The 23,855-nt window shown below is 67.5% G+C and overlaps 10 protein-coding genes across 10 annotated transcripts; 5 read left to right on the top strand and 5 right to left on the bottom strand.

Annotated features, from left to right (window-relative positions):
• Positions 1-1,074: 1,074 nt before the first annotated feature.
• Positions 1,075-3,106, top strand: RHOBADRAFT_35044 (uncharacterized protein). The gene is made up of 8 exons (XM_018413249.1): positions 1,075-1,117; positions 1,178-1,254; positions 1,322-1,467; positions 1,543-1,667; positions 1,986-2,212; positions 2,293-2,397; positions 2,484-2,912; positions 2,998-3,106. Exons 1-8 carry the CDS (start codon positions 1,115-1,117, stop codon positions 3,056-3,058), a joined length of 1,173 nt encoding a protein of 390 aa, XP_018272456.1. The 5' UTR covers positions 1,075-1,114; the 3' UTR covers positions 3,059-3,106.
• A 210-nt stretch (positions 3,107-3,316) lies between these two features.
• On the bottom strand, positions 3,317-5,316 carry RHOBADRAFT_52417 (uncharacterized protein; the record flags this gene model as incomplete). The annotated part of the gene is made up of 8 exons (XM_018416330.1): positions 3,317-3,485; positions 3,582-3,996; positions 4,082-4,303; positions 4,373-4,470; positions 4,534-4,682; positions 4,760-4,851; positions 4,930-5,222; positions 5,285-5,316. 8 exons carry the CDS (start codon positions 5,314-5,316, stop codon positions 3,317-3,319), a joined length of 1,470 nt encoding a protein of 489 aa, XP_018272455.1.
• Positions 5,317-5,561: 245 nt separating this feature from the next.
• On the top strand, positions 5,562-8,732 carry RHOBADRAFT_52416 (uncharacterized protein; the record flags this gene model as incomplete). The annotated part of the gene is made up of 8 exons (XM_018416329.1): positions 5,562-6,190; positions 6,266-6,377; positions 6,443-7,111; positions 7,204-7,524; positions 7,610-7,717; positions 7,790-7,994; positions 8,092-8,374; positions 8,453-8,732. The coding sequence occupies 8 exons, from the start codon at positions 5,562-5,564 to the stop codon at positions 8,730-8,732; spliced, it is 2,607 nt and encodes an 868-aa protein (XP_018272454.1).
• A 281-nt stretch (positions 8,733-9,013) lies between these two features.
• RHOBADRAFT_13411 (uncharacterized protein) lies at positions 9,014-9,885 on the top strand (the record flags this gene model as incomplete). Its single annotated transcript, XM_018412141.1, has 3 exons — positions 9,014-9,397; positions 9,491-9,667; positions 9,721-9,885. The coding sequence occupies 3 exons, from the start codon at positions 9,014-9,016 to the stop codon at positions 9,883-9,885; spliced, it is 726 nt and encodes a 241-aa protein (XP_018272453.1).
• A 541-nt stretch (positions 9,886-10,426) lies between these two features.
• Positions 10,427-12,491, top strand: RHOBADRAFT_31494 (uncharacterized protein; the record flags this gene model as incomplete). Its single annotated transcript, XM_018412975.1, has 11 exons — positions 10,427-10,508; positions 10,600-10,697; positions 10,760-10,814; positions 10,881-10,974; positions 11,040-11,148; positions 11,282-11,375; positions 11,440-11,855; positions 11,944-12,095; positions 12,183-12,216; positions 12,300-12,387; positions 12,457-12,491. The coding sequence occupies 11 exons, from the start codon at positions 10,427-10,429 to the stop codon at positions 12,489-12,491; spliced, it is 1,257 nt and encodes a 418-aa protein (XP_018272452.1).
• Positions 12,492-12,970: 479 nt separating this feature from the next.
• On the bottom strand, positions 12,971-14,806 carry RHOBADRAFT_42733 (uncharacterized protein; the record flags this gene model as incomplete). The annotated part of the gene is made up of 8 exons (XM_018414104.1): positions 12,971-13,007; positions 13,237-13,298; positions 13,423-13,531; positions 13,591-13,637; positions 13,707-13,837; positions 13,906-14,317; positions 14,452-14,542; positions 14,763-14,806. The coding sequence occupies 8 exons, from the start codon at positions 14,804-14,806 to the stop codon at positions 12,971-12,973; spliced, it is 933 nt and encodes a 310-aa protein (XP_018272451.1).
• Positions 14,807-15,083: 277 nt separating this feature from the next.
• RHOBADRAFT_52412 (uncharacterized protein) lies at positions 15,084-16,106 on the bottom strand (the record flags this gene model as incomplete). The annotated part of the gene is made up of 4 exons (XM_018416328.1): positions 15,084-15,293; positions 15,355-15,492; positions 15,558-15,785; positions 16,059-16,106. 4 exons carry the CDS (start codon positions 16,104-16,106, stop codon positions 15,084-15,086), a joined length of 624 nt encoding a protein of 207 aa, XP_018272450.1.
• Positions 16,107-16,487: 381 nt separating this feature from the next.
• RHOBADRAFT_7793 (uncharacterized protein) lies at positions 16,488-17,147 on the top strand (the record flags this gene model as incomplete). The annotated part of the gene is made up of 2 exons (XM_018419202.1): positions 16,488-16,757; positions 16,905-17,147. Coding segments are annotated over 2 exons (513 nt in total), but the record flags the coding sequence as incomplete, so codon positions are not given.
• A 1,017-nt stretch (positions 17,148-18,164) lies between these two features.
• Positions 18,165-20,596, bottom strand: RHOBADRAFT_64743 (uncharacterized protein). The gene is made up of 13 exons (XM_018418569.1): positions 20,419-20,596; positions 20,331-20,341; positions 20,129-20,234; positions 20,019-20,046; positions 19,906-19,949; positions 19,670-19,837; positions 19,514-19,598; positions 19,328-19,436; positions 19,167-19,241; positions 18,799-19,089; positions 18,607-18,698; positions 18,428-18,515; positions 18,165-18,325 (listed from the first exon to the last, which is right to left on the bottom strand). The coding sequence occupies exons 1-13, from the start codon at positions 20,429-20,431 to the stop codon at positions 18,251-18,253; spliced, it is 1,185 nt and encodes a 394-aa protein (XP_018272448.1). The 5' UTR covers positions 20,432-20,596; the 3' UTR covers positions 18,165-18,250.
• A 1,006-nt stretch (positions 20,597-21,602) lies between these two features.
• On the bottom strand, positions 21,603-23,298 carry RHOBADRAFT_31491 (uncharacterized protein; the record flags this gene model as incomplete). The annotated part of the gene is made up of 7 exons (XM_018412974.1): positions 21,603-21,641; positions 21,738-21,837; positions 21,976-22,098; positions 22,182-22,734; positions 22,809-22,901; positions 22,973-23,213; positions 23,284-23,298. The coding sequence occupies 7 exons, from the start codon at positions 23,296-23,298 to the stop codon at positions 21,603-21,605; spliced, it is 1,164 nt and encodes a 387-aa protein (XP_018272447.1).
• Between the last annotated feature and the right edge of the window lie 557 nt (positions 23,299-23,855).

Below are 23,855 nucleotides of genomic sequence, written 5' to 3'. Positions count from 1 at the left end.
GGGCCTCTCAACCACAACACAACACATACACTGAAAATCCTGAGCCCACCACGTCGCCCGACGGCGGCACGACGACGAGCACCGAACTCCGTTTCCTCGACGAGCCGGTTCACTGACTGTTCCTCGTCGCGCCGTGCACAGCTCCAGCTCTCGACGCAGCTCAACCTCGCCTACGCCCGGTCCTGCTCGAGCTGAGCCGAGCCGAGCGACCGTCGACACGCTCCCGCCGGCCACCTCGCCTCGTTCGAACTCGACCTGCAGCTTCGCTCGCCCTCGACCCGCCGTTCACCTACGTCGGCCGCCGCGACATCCTGCGTCCTCCAGCCTCAACTCTCGTGAGTCCCGCCTCCCTCCTCGCGCCGCCCCCCTCCCCTCCCCTCCCCTCCTCCCTCCTCCCTCCTTCGCGCCCGCGCACACGCCCCGTCCCCGGCCATGATGCTCTACGATTAGTCTTACTGCTCAGCCGCAACCCCCGCAAGGGAGGACCTGCCGTTGATGACACCTATTGTGGCAAGATGCCGCTGAGCCCAACCCCCCACCGCCGTCGTCGTCGCCCTCCCTCGTACCTGCACCCCGAGGAGCGAGTCCAGGGGCGGCAGTACTGACACCTCGTCTCGACGCACACAGGATCATGCTCACCGCTCTCAAGCGCTGTGTCGCGGTGCGCCCGCTCGTGCGCTTCGCGACAAGCCTGCAACGACGTCTCTTTGTCTCTCTCTCTCTCTTTCGCGCGCACGTCCCGCCGAGAGGCCCGGCCCGCCGAGACCGAGAGCATGCTCGCCCGCTCGACACGACGGCCGCGACGTTGAAACGCGGCTTCGAGAGCTGCAGCGACGACGACGAGAGATCTAAGCGCGAGCAGGTCCGAGTTGAGACGAGGTGCGAGAGCTGCAGCGTCTTGTTCCCTTGGCGGCGCGACCCTGGAGAAGAGACGGGAGCTGTCCCGTTGCGTGTGTGTCGCTTGGCTGAGCGGACAGCGAGAGGAGCCTCGAGCGACTCTGCCGCGAGCGTCGTCGGAGAGCGGAGAGAGCTCCTCGTCCCCACTTCTCCCGCTCCGCCTCTCGCCTGGTTCGCCCCGTTCAAGCTCGAGCTACACTCTCCAGCGAGGTTCAACATGGTGCGTCCCGCTCTCGCCTCGGCACGAGCCAAACTGACCTCGCCTCCTCCGCCCCATCAGCCCATGCTCACGGGCGACGTCTCCAAGCACGGCATCCACCGCAGGATCGACGCCCTCGCGACCCGGCTTCGACGAAGGTGCGTCCCGGCGCCCAATCCCCCCTCTCACACTCACACGAGCGTTGCTGACCGCCCCCTCCAACAGGCAGCTCATCGGCTCGAGGGAGGTCGCGCTCGAGGTCATCCGCCTCTTTCGCGAGGTGGTCGCGAGCGCCAAGTTCAGCTCGTTTGAGCAGCTCGTCGCCCACTTGGACGAGGTCGGCAAGGTTCTGCAGGAGGCTGGGCCCAAAGGTGCGTCCTCGCCTCTCCCTCTCCTTCTCCCTCTCCTTCTCCGACTCGAGAGGCTGACCTGCCCCACCCCTGCAGAACTCGTCGTGACGAGTATGACGCGGCGCATCTGCATGCTCATCCGCGAGGAGTACCAGACGGCGCTCGCCAACCACCTCGACGAGGCTGGGCCCTCGTCCCCCTCGGGCTCGCACACGCCGACCGTCCCGCCCGAAACGCCCTCCCTCAGCCGCGACCTCGGCAGCAGCTCGTACTACGGCGAGCACGACCTCGGCGCCCGCGCACCGGGCGCCGCACTCGGCAGCTTCTTTGACCTCCTCGGGCACAAGCCGGCGCCGACGGCGGCCGGCGGTGCCGTCCCGAGCGCGCTCGCGCCGGGCGCGGCGAGCTTTGGGTTCAACTCGTCGGCGGCGACGACACCGGCGTCGTCGGCGCCCGCATCGCCCGTCCAGGGCCACTCGCCGTCGTCGTCGCAGGTCCTGCCGCCGCCGCCGCAGCAGCAGCCGCAGCCGCAGCAGCAGCGCCCGAACCCGCTCCTGTCGACCTACTCGACCTCGAGCCTCGGCGACGGCGGGGCAACGACGTCGGGCGCGGGCGCGGGCGGTGCGCTCCCGCGCGAGCACGAGTTCTCCAAGCGGAGCTTCTACCTCAAGCCCGTCTTCATCGAGGCGATCCAGGAGCTCATGGACGAGGTCGAGATGACGTACCGCAGCGTCGGCGAGCAGTCGACCGACCACATCCACTCTGGGTGCGTCCCTCGCTCGCTCTCCGAGTCTGTTCGTCGCGCGCACGCACGGGCCCTGACCGGCCGCCTCTCCCCTCTCGCAGCGAGTTCATTTTGACGATCGGGCACTCGAAGACGGTCGAGGCGTTCCTCAAGCACGCGGCGCGCAAGCGCAAGTTCACCGTCATCGTCGCCGAGACGGCTCCTTCGTGCGTCCCTCGCTCGCCCCCTCGTTCGGCCGCGTCGCAGCGCAGCAGCACCTGACACTCGATCCCCCCTCCTGCCTCGCGCACAGCTTCTCTGGCCGCACGCACGCCCTCGCCCTGTCGTCGGCCGGGATCCCGACCATCCTCATCCCCGACTCGAACATCTTTGCGCTCCTGCCGCGGTGCAGCAAAGTCGTCGTCGGCCCGCACGTCGTCCTCGCCGACGGCGCGCTCCTGTCGCTGTCGGGCTCGCTCCCGCTGTGCCTCGCCGCCAACCGGATGCGGGTCCCCGTCGTCGCCGTCGCGGGCATGTTCAAGTTCTCGCCCGTGTACCTCGGCGAGGCCGACTGGGGCATGCGCGACTTGGGCAGCCCCGAGGTCGTCCTCGCGAGCACCGAACGCTGCGTCCTCGACCCGCTCGAGCGCCTCGGCGAGCTCGACGCAGAAGAGACAGAGGTGCTCAACCCGTACTACGACGTCGTGCCCGCCGACCTCGTCAGCTTGTACATCAGCAACCTGTGCGTCGCCGTCGTCCCTCTTCTTTTTCTCTCTCTCTCTTGCGTCGTGCGCACGGGCCCTGACCTCTCGCTCGCTCGCTCGCAGTGGTGGACACCCCTCGTCCGTGCTGTATCGCCTCCTGAACGACATGTACGGCGCCCAGTGACGACGGGGCACCCGAGCGCTCCTGCAACTCGCACATACCGTCTACCTCGTTCTCGCCAGAGCGAGTCCGGCTTTCGCGCTCGGTCTCTCTCTCTCTCTCTCTCTCTCTCTCTCTCTCTGTGTGTGTGTCTCGAGCGCGAGAGGCAAGGAGAGCGAGAGCGACCCGCACTCGGCGTTGCAGGCCCCCTCGCGAGCCGGCGTCCCCTCCTCGCCGCCTCACACGCCCTCGCCCTCGCCCTCGCCCTCTCGCGCGCCGGGCTCAGCCCGTCCTGACCTCCACGACGCCCCTCGCACTGCTCTTTACGCCCTTGTACACGCTGTACGGCTCGCCGACGAGCTTGAGTGCGCTGATGCGCAGGCCCGAAAACGCCGTCGACGGCGTGTCGAACGTGACGGTGAACGCCGGCGGCTTGCGCGACTCGGGCGCGCTGTGGCGTGACGGGTGTGGGGGGCGCGTCAGGCCACGCCGGGCGATGGAGAGAGGAGAGGGGTGAGGAGAGAGCGAGAGAGAGAGAGGGACGCACGTCAAGTACTGCCCCGAGAGGACGGCCGGCCTGTCCGTCGCGCCCAAGCTCTCGATCCTCCACACGAGCGTCTGCCGCTCCTCCCCGGCGCCCTCCCCCTCGAGGAGCTCAGAGACGACCTCCCACGCGCCGGCGCCACCGCCAACCGCGCGCCCGCCCTCGTCACGCAGGTACGCGCCGCCGCTCGCCTGGGCCTGTACGTTGCTCGCGCCTCGCGCGAGCGGGACGCGCACCTCGACGTTGCGCAGCGGGTGGGCCGGGTTGGCGCGCGAGGTGAGGGCGAGGTGGAACGCGGCGCCGAGGGGTCCGTGGGTGAGGGTGGACGAGAGGGTGAGGGGGAGGAGCGCGAGCGCGAGCGCTGGGGTGGTCGAGGGGGGCGTGTGGAGGAACGACAGGAGCGGGAAGGTGCCGTCGGCTGCGGATGCGCGGGTGGGAGGGACGAGCAGGGTCAGTTCTGTGCTCGCGACGAGAGAGAGAGGGAGAGAGGGGCTCGAGCGCACGAGGGACGAACGACACGACGCGGTCCTTCTTCCACCGCGCGTACCGCACGCAGCTGTGGAACGCGCAGCTCTCGTCGAGCACGCTCGGGTCGGTAAAGTGCAGCGCGAGGTCGGGCATGCCGCTGAGGCGCGACCGGCACGAGAGCGTGCCCGCGATCGACGCCGACAGGGGCGTGCCCGATGGCGACAGGGTGAACGACAGGGTTTCCGACAGGTCAAAGTCTGCGGGGACGGGGTGGGTCAGTGAGGAGGAGAGAGCGGAAAGGGGGGAGGGAGAGGGAGAGGACGGACAGATCTCGTTCGAGGCGTACTTGATGCCCTGTCGCCGCCACGGCAAGGGCGACGCGATAAGCGCGTTGGCCGTCGTCTGCGGCGGGATCATCGTGATGCTGCGCGCGCTCGACCGAGTCAGTGAGTGGCGGGTGCGCCGAATCGCAAGAGAGAGGACGCACCCGGCTGCGGTCGCGGCGTTGAGGGCGACCTTGAGGAGCTGCGAGTCGGGAGGGACGACGAGCTCCTTGAGCTGTGAGGCCTGCGAGAGCTGGGGCCGGCCGCCGGCGACCATCTCGTGCAGGAGGGCGAGGATGACGTCAAAGTTGTCCTGTGTGTGGGAGCGCGAGGTGAGTTTGTGCGGGACGGGTGGGGAGGGAGGGACGGCGAGGGAGGCTCGAGGCGCACCTTGAGGCTGCCCTCGGTGACGGGGCCGACGATGTAGGCTTGCAGGACCTCGTGCAGCTCGGTGAGGAACGTGAGCGGGACGAGCGGGTCGACTGTGGGGCCCGGGAGGACGAGGTCAGCAAGGCAAGGCCAAGTGGGGGAGGGAGGCAAGGGAGGGGGCGAGGACGCACTGTCGCGCGATACGGGGGCGATGTAGCGCAGGCCATTGCGTTGGATGTGGCACACTGCGACGCCGCTCGGCCCAGTTCGCGTCGAGCTGCTGGTGCGACGAGCCGAGTCGGCCCAAGGCTGCTCGTCGTCGTCGTCGTCGTCATCTTGGTCCGAGTCGCCTTCGAGTTGGGCCGAGGCGGTAGCAGCTTGTGGTGCAGGGACCCACACGACTGGATGCGAGCTCTGGACGGCGGCGTCGATGGCGAGCGCGGTCGACAGGGACGAGGGGAAGTGGGTCGAGAGGATGCGGCGCCTGGACGAGGGACAAGGGTGAGCTGGTCGGGGTATGTCCTTGAGCGGGTGAAGAGGACGGACCCTTGGAGGTCGGTAATGGCAATCCCTTGCATCGTCGTCGCTGTTGTCGAGGCGAGTCGAGCGGGGAGAGCGACGACGCGACCTTGGTCCCGCTTCACACCGCTCGCTCGGCACAGCCTGGCCTGGGACAGCTCTCACTAGCTCAGTCGGTACCTCTCGAGCATCGACCAACCAACACGCGCTCCAACGAGCGAACCCCCTCGTCCCCACCTCGACTCGCACCCTCATCTCCCCGCTCCTGCAACTCGGGACCCACCCCGCGCAAGCCCCGCCGGGCATGGCCCAAGACGCCCTCGAGGACCCCTTTAACCCCTCGACCGCACCCGACAACAAATCCGACCTCGCCCCGCCCGCTCCGCTCGTCAAGGCCCACCGCCCGACCCTCACCACCCTCCTCTCGACCGCCGACCTCGACCACGCCAACCGCGACCATGAGGCGCCCGACCTCGACCTCCCACTCGCCCCGCCCCTGAGCCACGACGTCCTCACGGGCCCACATTGGGACGCGAGCGCCTTCCTCCTCGAGCGCCGACACACGCCCCTCGACGACCTGCGCTCCGAGCTGCGCGCCTACCTCGCCACCCTCCGCACCTCGCTCGTCGGCGTCATCAACGAGGAGTACGAGGCCTTTATCGGCCTCTCGCTCGGCCTCAAGCACGCCAACGTCGCCCAGTCGCTCGCCACCATCCGCCGCCCCGTCCTCTCGATCCGCGGCGAGGTGACGCGCGTCCGCGCTCAGCTCGACGACATGCGCTCCGACATGAGCCGCGTCCTCGACGAGCGCAAGGACGTCCGCGAGAGCAAGGCCATGATGAGGCGCCTCCTCTCGACCGAGGACGCCGTCGACAAGGTCGAGGGCCTGCTCCGGCTCGGCGACGGCTCCGACAAGGAACGCGCCATCGACATGTGCGTCCTCCGTTCTCTCTCGAGCCTCAGCGAGGGCGTGCGACTGACCCTCGCCCTCTCCTTCCCCCCTCGCAGGTCGGTCGACTCGCCCGCCAAGCGGTTCGAGCGCGTCGCGAGCGAGTACACCCACATGCGGTACCTTGTCGAGCGAGCAGGCGACCTGCCCTTTGTCCACTCTCTCCAACCTGTGCGTCCCTCTCTCGCCCACCTCGCGTCCACCGACCGTCCTGACCCCACGTACCCCACCCGCAGCGCATCGACCGCACCACGGCGGCCCTCCACTCGGACCTGTCGTCGCTCCTGTCGTCCATCCTCGCCGGCTCGCCCTCGGCGCCCTCGTACCGCGACGAGCTCACGACGGCCCTGCGCACGTTCGCGTCGCTCGGCCTCGTCGACCGGGCCGAGGACCTGATCCGCACCGAGGTCGTGCGCCCGTTCACGCGCCGCGCCATCCACCGCGACGCTCTTTCGACCTCGGCGGCGCCGGCGCCAGCAGCAGGAGGGGCAGCACCGGCGTCGCACGCGGCGCACGTCCCGGTCCCGTACCGCTTCGAGCCGCTGCCGGTCCCGAGCCCGGCCGACGCCTCGTCGTCGTCGTCGTCGTCGACGGCGGCTGGCGCGCCGCAGCTCGCCGCGCTGTACAACCGCGTCCTCGGCTTTGTCTCGACCGAGTGCGGCGTCGTGCTCGACGTCGCAGAGCGCGTGCTCGCCGACGTCGCCGTGCCCGACCCGGCGACTTCGGGGTCGGGGTCGGGAGAGGCGGCGGGAGGCGCAGAGGGGGAGGACGAGGCGCAGGACGACGAGCGCGTGCATGGGTTCGAGGTGCTCGCCAACGTCGTCGTCGACGAGGTCGCGACAGCGTTGATGGGCGAGCTGGGCAGCGTCGTGTTCGCGGCGGGCCGGCCGGCCGTGTTCCACCAGGTGCGTCCCGAGAGGTCCTCAGCCTTGCGTCAGCGTGCTCCTCGTACGAGTGCCATGTCCTGACGCTCCGCATGTGGACTTTGATGTCGCAGAACTACCTCCTCACGACGGCCCTCATCTCGCGCCTCGAGTCGCTCTCGCCCACCCTCCCTCGCCTCGCCTCGCTGCGCGCACACCCGTCCCTCGTCGCCCTCCTCAAGCGGTTCCAGCTCCCCGTCTACTTCCAGCTGCGCCTCAAGGACGCCGTCACGCACGTCGAGCGCGCGTTCGACGTCGGGAGCGCGAGCGGCGGTGGCGCCGACGGGTGGGTCATGAGCGAGAGCGAGGCCGTGTGTAGGGCTGTCGCAAGGTGCTGGGACGACGAGGTGTGGCTCGAGGAGCTGTCGGGCAGGTTCTGGAGGTTGACGCTGCAGGTGCGTCCGGCTCGCAGGCCTTCTCGGTCGGTCCTTCCGCCTCGAGGTCCCGGCACTGATACACGGCCGACTTCTTATCGCACAGATCATCAGCCGGTACCGCACGTGGCTCAACGACAACGTGCCGCGCTACGTCCTCCCGTCGAGCCCGTCAAACGCCAACCTGTCCGGCCTCGAGGGCGACCGCAGTCGGGTGCGTCTCCTCTCGCGCTCTCTCTCTCCCTCTCTCTCTTCCCTTCCCAGTCTGACATCTTTCTCGATGCAGCTCGCTCCTTCGGCCAGCAGTACTCGCCCGGGCACGCCGAGCAGCACGCCCGTCGCCGGGACCGACGACGTGTCGGAGGAGACGACGCTGCGGCAGCTCACGGTGCTTGTCGCCGACGCCGTCACGATGGAGCGCCGCATCATGGAGCTGTTCGAGACGAGGATCCGCGCCAAGCTTCCTGATGGTGACCAGGCCGACGCTGCAGGTGCGCCCCTCGCTCTCTCTCCCTCCCTTCCTCCCATCCTCTCCTCGCAGAGCCGATCAAGTTGGACCTGACCCGCCTGCCCTCTCTACGCGCGCAGACGTCATGCGCGAGTCACTCTCGGCCCTCACGTCGCTCGTGCCGTCCCTCTCGTCGCAGATCACGACGATCCTCATCAAGCGCTCGGTCGAGCCGCTCAAGCTCGTGCGCTCGGTCGCGAGCCAGGTCCGCGCGTCGACCCGCAAAGGCCCGAGCGAGCCGAGCTACTTTGTGCACTCGATCCTCAAGGAGCTGAGGGCGTACGCGGGCGGGCCGGGCAGGGTCGTCGACGACGAGACGAGGAGGAAATGGGCGACGGTCGTCGTCGAGGACATTGCTGGGCGGTGCGTCCCTCTTCTCTCTCTCTCTCTCACTCGGAAACTCTGCGTCCAGCGTCACTGACTCGTCCTTTGCACCCGCAGCTACGCCGCCATCCTCTCGACGCAGAAGAAGACCGAGGACTCGCTGCGGTGGCTCAAGAAGGGCCGCCAAGGGCTCAGCTTTTTCGGTCGCGCCGCGTCGAGCGCACCGGCCGACGACGGGCCTTCGGACGACGAGCGCGTCAAGGCCCAGATGCAGCTCGACGTCGAGGCGCTCGCGCGCGACGCGGTCGCGCTCGGGGTCGACGTCGACGAGAGCGACGCGTTCCAGGCGCTCAGGAGGGCGACGGTCGGCGGCGAGGGCAAGGACGAGGGCAAGTAGAGGGTCGGTCGTGCAGTGCAGGGTCCGTACTTTGGTCGCGCTGGCTCGAGGATGGGCGGCGGCAGCTTCGAGAGAGCTGTACTTTGACCCTCTTGCTTCTGCGCGTCGTGCGCAGCTCTGGGCTTCTGAGAGTGTACTGGTCGTGATCTCGCTGCGCAATTTTGCGCGAGAGCTGTGCTGGAAAAGGCTTCCCCACCTCCGCCTCATCAGCGACCTCGTCCCCCCTCCTCTGTCCGCTCTCCCTCCTGCCACACGCTCGCCCTCGCCCGCCCGCCTCGCCAATGTCACGGCGAGCCGCAGGGCTGAGCTCGCTCGAGCGGTACCTCGACCAGTCGCAGTCGTACAACTCGCTCGGCACCTCGCTCGCGGCCCAGCAGTCGGCCTCGCTGTCGTCCCAACTCGCCACGTTCCAAGCCGCGCTGTCGACCTTCTCGTCCCAGCACCGCGCCAAGATCCTCAGCTCGCCCACGTTCCGGTCCCACTTCTCGCAGCTGTGCGCCGAGCTCGGCGTCGACCCGCTCGGCGGCGGCGCCAAAGGCCTGTGGGACAAGATCGGCGTCGGCGACTGGTACTACGCGCTCGGCGTCCAGGTCGTCGACGTGTGCCTGCGCGTGCGCGAGCGCAGCGGCGGGCTCGTCGCCCTCGACGAGGTCATCCGCGAGGTGGTCAAGCTGCGAGGAGGAGGAGGAGGAGGAGCAGGCGGCGGCGGCGGCGCCGCGGGCTCGACCACGGTGGCGGGCAAGGGCGGCGGCAAGAAGGGCGCAGGCGGTGCGGCGGCGACGACGACGAGCGAGGCGACCATCACCGAGGCCGACGTGCAGCGCGCCATCGAGGCCCTCGAGCCGCTCGGGTGCGGGTACGCCATCCTGTCGGTCGGCGGCAAGAAGGTCGTGCGGTGCAGCCCCGGTGGGCTCGACCGCGACTCGCTCGTCGTCGTGAGGCGGCGTCGGCCAACGGGCGCGGCGCCGTCACGCGCGACGACGTGCAGGCGTTCACGGCGCGCGACGACAAGGGCGCCGGGCCGTGGGACCTGGACCGCGTCGAGCGCGCGCTCGAGAAGGCGCTCATGGACGACGGCATGGTGTGGCTCGACGAGCAGCCCGGGTCGTCCAAGCGCGAGTACTACGCTCTCGGCCTCTTCGTCCTCGAGTAGACGTGCATCCTCCTTTGTACGTCCTCGGTTCTCCCTTTCTCGCTTTCTCACACACACCCTGACACTCTTTCTCGCCCTCGCAGTCGTATTCCTGCCCGCCGTACCCACCCTGTTGTTGCAACACCAGCCGCCGTCGTCTTTCTTCCTCCCACCGGGTCGCGAGTCGGCTCTCTTCCTCGCCACTCTTTCGCTCTCGGCGCTCTCGTCCCTGTCGGCCTGCAGGGCATGCCGGGCGCACGAGACCTTGCCGGCGAGAGACCGAGGGAGAGAGAGAGAGAGAGCTGACGAGAGTGCGAGAGCGAGCCGCGGCTCGAGCGGAAAGTTGGTCCCGAGGCCGCCTCGCTTCGGGGACGTGCGCTTCTCGCAGGCGTTCGCTTACGAGAGTCGGCCCGAGGGCAGGCCCTGTCGAAGCGAGCGAGCGAGAGACCCGGTCCGCGTCCGGCCTCTCCGGCTCTCAGGCGCCGCGGCGCGGGGAGCCGACGATGGCTCGACTCGCCCTCGCTTCTCTCGCTCCTCACCCTCTCTGCTACACACGCACGACATGTCTGGCCTCATCTCTTCCACCATCGACTCGATCCGCGGCACGGGCAAGAGCAAGCTCCTGCGCAAGAGCCCCGACGATGGTGCGCCCTCGCTCCCCCCCCTCCCCTCCCCGCCGGCCTCCCTCGCAGGCCCTCGACAGCAGCACACTGACCGACTCTTGCCTGAACGCAGTCGTCATCACCATGGCTGCTCGCACGCCCATGCAGCGCGCACGCAAGGGCGGCTTCAAGGACATGAGCGTCCAGGAGCTTCTCATTGCCTTCTTCAAGGCGCGCCGGCATCCTCCCCTCTCGCCCCTGAAGCCCCGTACTTATGCGCATCGTGCTCGCAGACGGCCATTCCCGAGATGAAGATCGACCCGGCCCTCATTGGCGACATCACCGTCGGTGCGTCCTCCTCCCCCCGCCGCACAGCCTCGTCCGCGTCGCCCTGACCTCGACTCGCTCCCGCAGGCACCGTCCTTCCGCCCAAGGCGCCCTACGACGCTCGTGCGGCAGCTCTCGCGGCCGGCATCCCCGACACGGTCCCCCTCCAGATCATCAACCGGTGCGTGCACCCTCTCCCCCTCTCCCTTTTGAGCGACCTCTCTGACTCTCGCACGTCTCTCGCAGCTTCTGCTCGTCGGGCCTCATGGCCGTCTCGCACGTCGCTGGCCAGATCCGCAACGGCGAGATCGACATTGGCTTCGCCGTCGGCTTCGAGAGCATGAGCGCGACGTGCGTCCTCCTCTTCCTCGTCAACTTTCTTCTCGGATGCAGCTGACTCTCCTTGCCCGCCTCACAGCCCGGACAGGGTACGCTCGACTAGGGCCTGACGAGGTCAGGAAACGGGACTGACTCTGTCGCTCTCGCAGGGTGCCGACAACTTTGCCGAGGAGGTTCTCAACCACCCGGTCGCCAAGGACACGCAGTACCCGATGGGCTGGACGTCCGAGAACGTCTCCAAGGGTGCGTCCTCTGCTCTCCTGCCGTGCGAGATGCCGCGACTGACCCTCCTCGGACCCCTCGACAGACTTCAACATCTCGCGCGAGCGCATGGACGAGCTCGCCGCCATCTCGCAGCAGCGTGCGGCCCAGGCCCAGTCGTCGGGCCTGTTCGACAAGGAGATCCTCCCGATCGAGTCGCTCCAGCTCCCGTCGACGCCCGCACCCGCCGGCGGCCCGACGCCGCAGCGCACCAAGGTCCTCGTCACCAAGGACGACGGCATCCGCCCGGGCACGACCAAGGAGGCGCTCGGCAAGATCCGCAAGGCTTTCCCGCAGTGGGGCAACGGCACGACGACGGGCGGCAACGCGAGCCAGATCACGGACGGCGTCGCCGGCGTCCTCCTCATGACGCGCCGCCGCGCCGAGGAGCTCGGGCTCGAGATCCTCGGCAAGCACGTCGCGACGTCGGTTGCTGGTCTCCCGCCGCGCATCATGGGTATCGTGCGTCGCTCGTCCTCCTCTCTCTCTCTCTCTCGGTGTCCTCGAGCGCCCGGAACTGACCTCGCTGCTCGGCGTTCGTCGTCGACAGGGCCCCACCGTCGCCATCCCCAAGGTGCTCGAGCGCTGCGGCATCTCGAAGGACGACGTCGACCTGTGGGAGGTCAACGAGGCGTTCGCGAGCATGCTCGCGTACTGCATCGACACGTTCGGCCTCCCGCACGACAAGGTCAACGTCAAGGGGTGCGTCCTCTCTCTCTCTCTCTCTCCTCGTCTCGAGCACGCACCCTCGTCCACGATCAGACGATTGACCCTCACTTCCTCTCGCAGTGGCGCCATTGCTCTCGGCCACCCTCTCGGCTGCGTGCGTCCTCGCTTTCCCTCCCCGCTCTCGCACGGTCCTCTCGAGCAGCCAATAACTGACTCGCTCGTTCGCCTCGTCCACAGACCGGTGCCCGCCAGGTCGCGACCGGCCTGCACGAGATCCGCCGCCGTGGTGGCAAGATCCTCGTCACGTCCATGTGCATCGGCCTCGGTCCGTCCCTCCTCGCCGCCTTTTTTCCCCTCTCAGCCTCACTAACTATCTCTCTCCCTGCGCGCACAGGCATGGGCGCCGCAGCCGTCTTTGTCGCCGAGTAGTGCCCCGTACCCTTGTCGTCCTTGTCCTCGTTCCCCTTGCATTCGGAATCTGTGCGCAGTGCTTCGAGCGGGGCCTCGAGAGAAGAACGCGACCGAGAGAACTCCACGCATCGAGTCTTGCGTTCGGCCATTCTCGTCGAGAGCAGCTCGCTCGGTATGCTTCGCGCACCCGACGACGAGAGGGACGGGAGGTCGAAGCGAGCGGAAGAGAGCCTCCCGAGAGCGCTCGGTCCTCCTTCTCCTGACCTCCTCTGCTCGACCTTCCCGAGCTGCCGGCGGCACGTCTGTCTAAGCCTGCTCTCGGCTTTTGCCTCTCTCGTCTCGTCAGATGTGCTCTCCCGTCAAGAGTCGAATCGTCCCGGCCAAGGCTGCCGTCGAATCCGGGGGACGACGCGAGTCGAGAGGGCACAAACGCAGGCATTCTAGTGACACGAAATGGGAGGGGAAGTAAGGGTATTCTAAATGAGCTTGCTCGGGCCCTAGTCCTTGTGGATCTCGACGCCCTTGCCGGCGCCGCTGCGAGGGGGAACGGGGAGAGAGAGGGACAGTCAGTGAGGTGCGTCGAGATGGGTGCGCCTCGCCCTGCAGACTGTGCTGGAACGGTGTCGAGAGCGACGTCCTCGATGCTGCAGATCGATGAGGCCGAGGGCGAGGAACACGGTCGAGAGATTGGGGCCGCGAGACGAGGGGAATGGTGTCGCTCGAGGGCGGACTTGAGGAAACGAGGAGAGAATGCGGGACGCACAGAGCATCCTTGATGGCGCCGTAGAGGAGGAACTGGCTGCTGACGAGGCCGGCCGTCATGAGCTGCAGGTGAAAGGGAGGAAAGTGGCAAGATGGAGCAGGGAGAACGAGTCAGGGACTCGTTCCGGCGGGCCTCGGGGCTCGGCAGGACAAGGACGGCGAGGGGAGAGAAGAGACGTCGACGCACGATACGAGGCCCGAGGCCGGCAAAGAGTCCGAGCGGGCCCGCCTCCTTTGCGAGGCGCACGAGCTTGACGGTCGCCGATCCGGGACCTCCCTCGCCCTTGTTGATGCGGCTGCGCGGTCGAGGCGTGTCAGTCGACGGTAAACAGTCTGACAAGGGGAGCTGACGCACCTGAGGAGCGTGTCGGCGGGCTGCGAGAGGACGGCTGCGGCGACACCCTGTTTCGTGCGCGCGCGTCAATTCAGATTCGGGCTCTTGAGGCCAAGGAGACAGGACGAGGGACGCACAGCAGTGATACCGCAGCCGAGCGTGATGCCCGTCTGCTCGGTCGCCGTCAGGTTGGCGCGCTTGGTCTCGCTCATCTGCTTGTAGACCGCCTCGTGCGCGAGCTCGTTGACGAGGAACTGGCCGACGGCGTCTGCACAAAGGGACGCGTGGCAGGGTCAGGACATGTGGATCGAGAGAAGAAGGCGAGGGTAGACGCACAAGGGATCTGCTTGGCGAGGATCGGGACGAACCCGGCGTAGAGCTCGCGGAAGCCGCCCTCGCTCGCCATGCGCTTGAAGCCCGTCGCGAGGTTGGTGGCGTAGTGACGGTCCGAGACCATGCGGATGCGGACGGCCTCGGCGGGCGTGAGGAGGATGTCGGCGAAGAACTCGGCGATGGCAGCGCCGCCGAGGTAGATGGCAGTGCGGTGCCCGACGGCGGCCTCGTAGCTCCCCGACATCTCGGCGAGCTGGCCCTTGAAGTACTCGTACAGCATGAACTTGGAGCCCCCCTGAAGGAAATAGCCAACGGCCGTCGAGCCGAAGCCAGTCGCGAGGCCGCGCAGGCCCTCCTCGGCAACGATGCTGCGGCCGGTACCGACCATACCGAGCTTCTTGAGCCGCGGTTCGAGCTGTGCGGGTGCAAAGAGTTAGCTCTATCCCTTGGCCAGGGTTTTGGCGTAGTGGCGGAGGCGACGCACCTGCAGGCAGGTGAGAGGGTCAGCTCGAGTCCACGACGACGAGACGAGGCGAGAGACGGGCGCACCTGCATGCGGGTCTTGACGACGTCGATCGGGACCATGCCACCGTGCGACAGGATGCAGCATGCTGCTCCAGAGGCGAAGAACTTGGCGTAGCTGTGGCAGGGGAGGGCGACAAGTCGAGTACGTCGAGGAGGGAGGGAGGGCAGGGGGAGGGTCAGCGAGGTGGCCTCGTGCAGGGCCGGCTGCATCCGTGCAGCTTGCTGTACAGCTTTCGAGGTGGCTCGCGACCGGCCGCCAGTACCTCGAGCCGACGTTCGAGCCACAGGTGCGGCCAAAGGTTGATCGAGGAGGGCCGGGGAGATGAGGGACTCACTCGACGCCGGAGAGGTTGGGCAGCTCAGGGATCGCGGGCGACATCTTGGAGAGCAGGCTCAAGCAGCTATCGGTGCGAGCAGCAGTGCAGGATGCGAGGAGGAGGCCAGCGAGGCGTCCAACTGCACCTCGGCCTCCACCGTCATGCCGAGTGTGTGCAGATCCGCTTTCGGACGGAGCGGGCCCGTGAAGCGGCGCTCGCGCAGACAAGGGACCCATCTAGAAGGACAGCTCTTCGTTGACAGGCCGAGGAGGACAGACTACGACAAAGTGGAGAAGCAGGGAAACTCGCCGCACGACCCGCAGGTCGACCGGGCCGGCCTCACGACGACCGCTTCGCTGCCGCGCTGCGCTCCTTGGCCGCCTTGTCCTTGCGGTACTCGGCGACAGCGACGCCCGTACGAGCTTGAAGGCGCTTGAAGAGTGCTGGACGGTACCCGAGCGCGAAGAGGACCTCGAGCCAGACGAAGAAGACGGCGAGGACGACGCTCTGCAGGAGCGAGTCGAGGAGCGCTGGCGCTCGGCCCTCGAACTGCGCGAGGGCGTCAGTGACGGTTCGCGGTGAACCGCGAGAGGGCGAAAGGAGGACGCACCACTCCATGGCCGATAAATTGAGCGATCCAGCTCGCGACGTGAGCGACGGCGGCGTACTTCATCGCCGCGTCGTGGTGAGTCGAGTACAGGACGTTCGAGTAGTAGCCCATGGCGAGCAAGATTGGGGCGTAGAGCAGCTGCGAGCGGCAAAGCAGGTGAGCCTCGGGCTGGATGCTGGAAGAAGAGAAAGAGGGAGACGCACCCCAGCGACAGGCTCGAGCAGGACGAAATAGGTGGCATTGGCGGCGGCCCACAGGAAAGGGAACGTGAGGTCGATACCGATGGTGTTGCCGAGGAAGTCGAGGTCAAAGTGGGCGAGCGACTTGGCGGCGCCGGGGATGCCGTGTGCGAGGACGAGGGCCGAGGCGAGGATGGTCGGGACGCAGAGGACGTGGATAAGGACGTTCTTGGTGTTGGTGTGGTACGAGGCCTGTGTGTGCGTTGCAGGCGGTCAGCTCACTGCAGCACGGTGTGGCCCTCGTTGCGAGTTTGCCGGCGACCGGCGACAGCTCCCGCTCCCGCCCGCCTCAACCTTGCGCCCGTGCCGCTCCTCCGACCTGCCGAACAGGACCGCCTCGAGCCAGCCGACGACAACCGACGGGCCTGAGAGGCTCGAGGCTCGCGTGGAAAGGCGGCGAAGTTGCGGCGATGCGATGTGGGGGAGAGGTGGCGAGGGACGGGGACGGCGAGGAAGTGGGCTCACGTAGAAGCTAAACTGGTCCTCGAGGTTGAGCAGCTTGGAGCGCGCCATCTTGTCCAGAGGGTGGAGAGTGACGAGGGCAGGATGAGCGAGCCGATGAGGTTCGCCTTTCGACCAACGATGCTCCGCACGACAACAGCGTCGAACGTGGCCAAGGCCCTCCTGCGCAAGCCGCCACTGCTACCAGCAGTCGCGCAAGCCCGTCCCGCCTCTCGCCTGGCGCGCCGTCGCCGTTCGCATTCGCGCCCTCCTCCTCCACCTCCTGCAACCACCTCGCCGCCAGCCGTTCGCCAAGACGACCAGGCTCCATCGCAGCCTTCAGCCGTTCAGGCGACGCCTCCTCCACCGGCGCAGGCCACCGTCGAGGTCCCGCACGATGAGCACGGCGTCATCGACCGCGCGAGGGGCAGCTGGGTCGAGCCGCTCAAGGCCCTCCTGTCGCAGCCTACGATCATCGTCGCGCGCCAGATCGAGCCCCTCAACATCTTCCTCGGCTGGGAGCAGGCCAACCGCTACCAGCTCAACGCCCCCGACGGCGCCATCCTCGGGTACCTCCTCGAGGAGGAGGCGTCCGTCGTCAGCACCATGTCGCGCCAGCTCCTGCGCACCCACCGCCCCTTTCGCGCCATCGTCATGAGCCCCGCCGGCGACGTCCTCCTCCGCATCCGCCGCCCCTTTTCGTGGATCAACTCGCGCATCTACGTCTCGACCCCGACCTCGTCGTCGACCACGTCGGCGAGCGACGCCAAGGACGAGCTCCAGCGCCTCGAGGCGCCAGGCGCACCTCCACCATCGACGGCGCTCGCGACGACGACGACCACGGCGCCCGGCCCGGCCGACGACGGCGAGGTCATCGGCGAGGCGCAGCAGGAGTGGGCCCTCATGCGCCGGCGCTACAACCTGTTCCTGCGTCGAGGCGGGCCCGACGGCGACGAGTTCGACCAGTTTGGCCGCATCGACTCGGGCTTCCTCGCGTGGGACTTTACCGTCCGCGACGAGGCCAACGCGCCGATCGGCAAGATCGACCGCAACTTTGTCGGGTTCGCCCAAGAGCTCTTTACCGACACGGGCCAGTACGCGCTCCACTTCGAGGGCGTCGTCGACGACCTCGCGGCGCGGCTCGAGGGGCCCGAGAAGCCGGCGGGCTTGCTCTCGATCGCCTCGTCCGTCCCGGCGACGACGGCGGGACGTGCGTCGGGCACCGCGGTCGAGCCTGTCGCGGCGGCGTCGTCCCCGTCGGCGACGAGCAGTGCCGTGTCGGAAGACCTCGCGCTCGCCGAGCGCGCACCGGCCCTTCCTCTCGACCACCGAGCCGTTCTTCTTGCCTCGGCCGTCAGTGCGTCTTCCTCTCTCTCTTTTCCTCTTTCTCTCTCGCCTCGTTTCTCCCATCCACTTCTCGACGTTGCACAACTCGAACTGACTCATCCTCTTCCACATTCCCCTCGCCGCCCACTCTCTCCTCCTCTCCCGCTCCTTCCTTCCTCCTCGCCTCGCCCGCTCGGACCCTCGTCCTCCCTCCCTTCTTCCCGCCTCGCCACCTCGCAGCGATCGACTTTGACTACTTTACGCGCCAACGCGGCGGCCTCCTCGGCGGCGGCGGCGGCATGTTCCTTCCGATGCCCATGGGCGGCTTCGGCGGCGGCGGCGGCGGTGCGGCCGAGGGAGCCGAGGGCGCCGAGGCCGGGCGGGTCCAGGGCGAGGGCGAGGGCGACAACATGCCGGGCCCGCTCCCCTCGAGCGAGCGCGACCCGTCCGAGCCAGAGTACGGCTCGGGCTCTCTGCGCCCCGGCGGCGGCGACGAGTTTGCGCCAGAGGACGGCGAGGTCATGCAGGACCCGTGGGCTGCGCAGGATCCGGGCGGGGAGGAGGGCGGTGGGACTTGGGGGTGGAGCGACCTGTTCGACAATGACGACGATGGAGGAGGAGGAGGGGGAGGAGGGGACGGCGGCGGCGATTGGTAGACGGGCAGGAGGAGGTCGAGGCGAGGAGGACCTTGTTGTCGTAATGCACCGCTCTCTATCTCTATCTCTCTCTCGGTCGGGCTCGCGAGCCTTCACGAGAGCCAGGCCATCGCTCTCGGGCTCTCGCGAGAGGCAGCCCGTCGCTCGTCGCTCGATGGCAGAATCCTATTTTCACGTCGTCGCCGCTCCTCGACATTCTCGTCCTGCTGGGAGAAGAGAAGAGACGCAACTCGTCTAGCCGGCCTTCCAGTAGCAGATGTCGCCGTCGAGGACCTCGTACGTCTTGCCCTTCTGCTGCTGCTTGCCCGCCTGTTCATCGGAGACGTCGCGAGAGAGTCAGTCAGGGCCGCTCACGAGAGGAGGAGAGAGGGCGAGAGAGAGAAAGAGAGAGAGAGAGAGAGGGCGACGCACCGCCTTGACGGCGCTCTCCGACTTGTACTCCTGCAGGTCCGAGAACTGCATGATCTCGCCGCAGACAAAGTTCTTCTCAAAGTCGGTGCTGCGCAGGTACGGCGGCACGAGGGTGAGCGACTCGTTCGGCGGCCGCGAGGAGGAGAGGGAGAGAGAAAGAGAGAGAGGCGAAGACGCACTGGATGACGCCCGCCGCCTTGGGTGCGGGGAGGCCCGAGCGGATGGTCCATGCGCGCACCTCGTCGGGGCCGCAAGTGAAGTAGTGGATGAGCTGCGCGTTGATGAACGAGGCGAGGGCGGGAGAGAGAGGGAGAGTCAGTCCCGGCGTCGGTCGAGGGCTCGTGCGCGACAAAGAGCAAGAGGAGACGCACGTTGAGGCTCTGGTACCCGATCTTCATGATCTTGCCAATCTGGCTCTGGGTGCCAATCTTCTCGAGCTCGCCCTTGAGGCCGGCGGCGTCGTCGGCAAACTCCATGGCGAGGCGCTCCTCGAGCGCGACCGAGAACGGGATCAAGAGGTCGCCCGGGGCGTTCTCGTCGATCCAGGCCTTGATCTTGGGCAGCCACTTGTTCTTCTTGCGGATGTAGTCGCGCTCCGACAGGTTGACGAGGTATGTGACCGGCTTGGCCGTGAGGAGCATGAGGTCGTTGATGACGTCGATCTGCGACGACGACGCGCACACACGGTCAGGCTCGTCTGCTGCGTCGCAGAGAGAGAGAGAAACGAAAGTCGACGCACCTCCTTGTTGGACCAGGTGCCCTTGCGGACGTCCTTGTCCGCCTGGAGGAGCTCGAGGACCTTGCAGACCGTGTCCTGCGTGGGGCGGGACCAACTCTCGTCAATCTTCTCGTCCACGCACTCACGGGGCCGAGAGACAGAAAGGGGAGATAGGGACGCACGTATTCCTCCTTGAGCGCCTTGTCGCGCAGGTTGGCCGTGCCCGTCGCGCCGCGAAGCGTCTTCTTGAGCGCGTCCGCCTTCTTCTCGACCCACTCGGCGTCCTTGAGGCTGTCGCGGCAGGGAGCGCGTCAGTCTGTGAGTCGCAAGGGTACAGAGGAGGAGGGGAGGGAGAGGGCGGGACGGACCGGAGCTCCTGCGAAATGATGCTCATGTCGCGAACCGGGTCGACGTCGCCCTCGACGTGGATGACCTCGGCGTCGTCAAATGCACCTGCACAAGCGAGAGCTCTCGTCAGTCTCGTGCTCGCTGCTCGTCGAGAAGGAAGAGGACGAGGGACGCACGGATGACCTGGAAGATGCCGTCGACGGCGCGGACATTGGCCAGGAAGTTGTTGCCGAGGCCGGCACCGGTCGAGGCGCCCTTGGTGAGACCGGCAATGTCGACACAGGTGAGGAAGGCGGGCACGACCGACTTGGGCTTGTACAGGTCGACGAGCCAGTCGAAGCGCTCTGTGGTGCGCGGCGAGCGGTCAGGGCTCGTTGCTGTGCGACGACAATGAGGTGAGGACAGGACGCACCGTCGGGGACCGAGACACGGGCCTCCTCGGGCTCGATGGTGGCGCTGCAGGTACGAGGGAGAGGGTCAGCGTGCCGTCGAGGCGAGAGAGAGAGAAGCGCGAGCGAGACGCACTAGGGGAAGTTGGCGACCTTGCCGAGGTCTGTGCGAAACGCTCGGTCCAGGGTCAGCTCGCAATATTGGGCGAGTGTGGCCCGAGAGGCAAGGAGAGCGAGACGACGCACCGCAGCGCGACATGATGTTGAAGAGGGAACTCTTGCCGACGTTGGGCATGCCGACGATGCCGATCTGGAGGTTGTTGCTCGGGCGGCCGAGCATGGCCTTCTTCTCCTGTAAAGGGTGGGCATGCGCAGGACGAGGCGCAGGGAGTCAGCGAGGGGTGGGGAGACGACGACAGATGGGAGATGGGAGAGGGGAGAGGCTCACGGCGACGACCTCTGTGGGCGGGGCCGGCGGGGGCCGAGTCAGTCGGGGTGCATGGCGTGCAGGACAGTAGAGAGGGAGCGAGACGCACTCTTGGGAGGCATGGCGGCTTTGGAACGGCGTGCGGCGGGGTGCGAGGTCGAGATGGAGAAGGCTCGGGTGAAAGTGCGGCAGAGGGTCGGTCCCTGGCGGTGGGCAGAGAGGACGAGGAACGACGTCGTTGCTGTCGGGACTGGGCACCTGGCTGGAGAGGCAGGAGCACGCGAGCGGGACGGGCAGAGGAGCACGAGCACGCGGACTTTCTCCGACGACGACAACGACGACGGCCAGCTCTCACAGCTCTCACTCTCGAAACACAGACATGCATCGGCTCGAAAGATAGCTTGCACGCAGAACTACAACAACGAGACATCGAGACCGAGCCAACCTGCGACGGGAGGGTCCGAGAGTCAGCGCTCTGCAGCCTCGTGCACCTCGCAAACTGCTCGTCCTCGTCCACCCGCTCGACCGTGCACGCGCATGCCCTCGCAGAGACCCTCCCCTCGACGCACGCACACGCGCGCGGGAGAGGGAGAGAGTCTCAGGCCGTCAGAATAGTCCTCGAATCCATCAGCTCGCCAGACGGTCGAGCGGTTTCGAGGCCGCTCGCCATGGTGTCTGGCGATGCAATCAGACGGCACTTCCTAAAAACGAGATATTCTCTCATCATCCGACAAAAAGGCGAGGGGCTGGGTATGCGACAGGGGGGAGGGAGGGGAGGGAGGAGGGGCGAGAGGAAGGCGTGGACGCACAGGATGAGCGAGGGGGACGCGCAGGCGCTACTGGGTTCTTGCGGGTCGAGTCGAGCAGGCGACTGTCGTGCTGGAGGCTCAAGTCGAGGCGCTGCCGAGGAGCGGGCACAGGTCGACGAGGTCGGCTGCTGGGCGAGGGCGCACGAGCGGCGCAGCAGGTGCGCAAGGGCGGCTCGCGGGGCTCAAACTGCCGGTGAGCTTGGCTGTGGCGCGCTCGAGCGAGGTCGGGCGGTCGCGAGGTGGTGGGAGGAGGTCAAGGGCGGGTGCAAAAGGTGCGCCCGAGCGAGCCGGTCGCGCATGCACTTGCTCGCGAGCTTCAACTAACGCAGGGCAGCAGAGCACTCTCGCGAGAGCTCTCGACAAAAGGGCTGCACCAGGAAGCACGAAACGGAGCCAGAAATTACAAGAGAACCGGTCGAACGCTCCCTCCCTCCTCCTCGTCCCTTCTTCTCCTCGACGCGCTCGTCGCACGCCCTTCTGCCGCTTAACGGTCGACCTCGCCGAACACGAGGTCCATGGTGCCCTGCGAGTGACGAAGCTCGAGCGTCAGTGCTGCTTCGAGAGCGAGGAAAGCGGCGCGAGGCCGGCGAGGGAGAGGGAGAGGGAGAGGCGGACGCACGATGATGGTGACCATGTCCGGGAGCCACGAGCCGCGAGCCATAAAGTCGGCACCGGCGAGGTGGGCGAAGCCGGGCGCGCGGATCTTGCAGCGGTACGGGCTGCGGGTGCGCGAGAGGAGGGCAGAGGGTCAGTGCTCGTTCGCCCTGATCGCTGAGAAGGAGCCCTCCCGAGGGGCGACCGCTCGAGTCGCTCCTCGAGGTGGCACGTGAGCGACAGAGAGAGAGCGAGGGATGCACCGGTTCGAGCCGTCCGAGACGAGGTAGACGCCCATCTCGCCCTTGGGCGCCTCGATGGCCGAGTAGGTCTCGCCGGGCGGGACCGAGTAGCCCTCCGAGAAGAGCTTGAAGTGGTGGATGAGCCTGTGGGCGGGACGGGGTAAGGGCGTGAGTGAGGGCTCGGGCGCAGAGGAAGAGGTCCCGGCGAGGGGGAGAGGTGGACGCACGACTCCATCGACTCCTTCATCGACGCACGCGGCGGCGGCACAATCTTGTGGTCGTCGACCTTGATCTGGCCAGGCGGCATCTTCTCGAGGCACTGGTAGATGATGCGGAGCGACTGGCGGAACTCCTCGACGCGGCACAGGTACCGGTCGTAGCAGTCGCCGTTCTTGCCGACGGGGACGTCAAACTCGACCTGGTCGTACGCGTCGTACGGCGCCACCTTGCGGATGTCCCACGGGATGCCCGAGCCTCGGAGCATGACGCCCGAGAACGAGTAGTCGAGCGCCTGCTGCGCCGTGACGGGGCCGACGCCGACCGTGCGCTGCTTCCAGATGCGGTTGCCCGTCACGACCTCCTCGATCTCGTCGACGCGCTGCGAGAAGGCGGTCGCCCACTTGTAGATGTCCTCGAGGAGGCCGTGCGGGAGGTCGTACGCGACGCCGCCCGGGCGCACGTACGCCGCGTGCAGGCGCGCACCCGACACGCGCTCGTAGAACTCCATGAGCTTCTCGCGCTCCTCGAAGCCCCACAGGAAGGGCGTCAGGGCGCCGACGTCTGCGTGGGCGAGCGAGGGTCAGCGACGGCTCGTCGGCGTCGTCGTCGAGGAGGGGGAGGGGGAGGGGACGCACCCATGGCGTGGGTGAGGACGGCCATGAGGTGGTTGAGGATGCGCGTGATCTCGCCGAACAGGGTGCGGATCCACTTGGCGCGCTCGGGGACCTCTGCAGGAGGCGAGAGGGTCAGCTCTCGTCCGGCTGAGGGCGGAAGAGGGAGAGGACGAGGGGGGGCGCACCGATGTTGAGGAGGTTCTCGACGGCGCGAGAGTAGCACAGCTCGTTCGTCATCATCGAGACATAGTCGAGGCGGTCGAAATAAGGCAGCGCCTGGGTGTAGTTCTTGTACTCGATGAGCTTCTCGGTGCCGCGGTGCAGGAGGCCGATGTGCGGGTCGGAGCGCAGGATCTCCTCGCCGTTGAGCTCGAGGATGAGGCGCAGGACACCGTGCGCGGCCGGGTGCTGAGGACCGAAGTTGAGCTGCACGACGGGAAGAAGAGGGTGAGCGAGTGCTCCTGTCTGGCGCAGTCGGGCGAGAAGAGGGACGCACGGTGAAGTGGCGCATGGCTGTGTGGGCAGAGTGTCAGCTTGCGCGCAAAAGGAGGCGACGGGCCAAGGGAGGCCGCGCCGAGACGACGACGAGGGGGAGGAAGAGGAGGACGCACCACCGGCGGCGCCCTGCAATCGAGGAAGCAAGAGGGGGTGGGATAGAGTCAGTACGAGTGTCTGGAGGGATTGACCGGGCGCGTTGGCCCGCTGAGAGGGCCAAAGACTCTTTCGAGCCTACAGCACGCTGCAGTGGACCGTTCGGGCTGAAACTTGGCTCACTTTCTCGCGCTCGTTCAGGATCTCCGAAGCCGTCTTGGCATGCAGGTCCTCGACCGTCGTGTACTCGCCAGAGCGCAAGGGGCGGGCCGCCTCGGTGGCGAGGCCGCGAGCGATGAGGGAGGGCGACGACGAGGCGACGGGGCGGGCGAGGCCCGCGAGGGGACGCAGCGACCGGCTGAACATGGCTGTTGAGGGTTGGAGCGTCGTGCGGCGGGCGAGGCTAGCGAGCGCGCGTGAGCCTGCGATGCGGAAGAGCGGGAGCCAGTCGTCGGCGAGTGAGGAAGCGGCGAAGGG

This window comes from Rhodotorula graminis (assembly GCF_001329695.1).
Source record: "Rhodotorula graminis WP1 unplaced genomic scaffold RHOBAscaffold_4, whole genome shotgun sequence".
In the NCBI taxonomy this organism is placed as follows: Eukaryota; Fungi; Basidiomycota; class Microbotryomycetes; order Sporidiobolales; family Sporidiobolaceae; genus Rhodotorula; species Rhodotorula graminis.
This window is presented reverse-complemented; position numbering and strand designations above follow the sequence as displayed.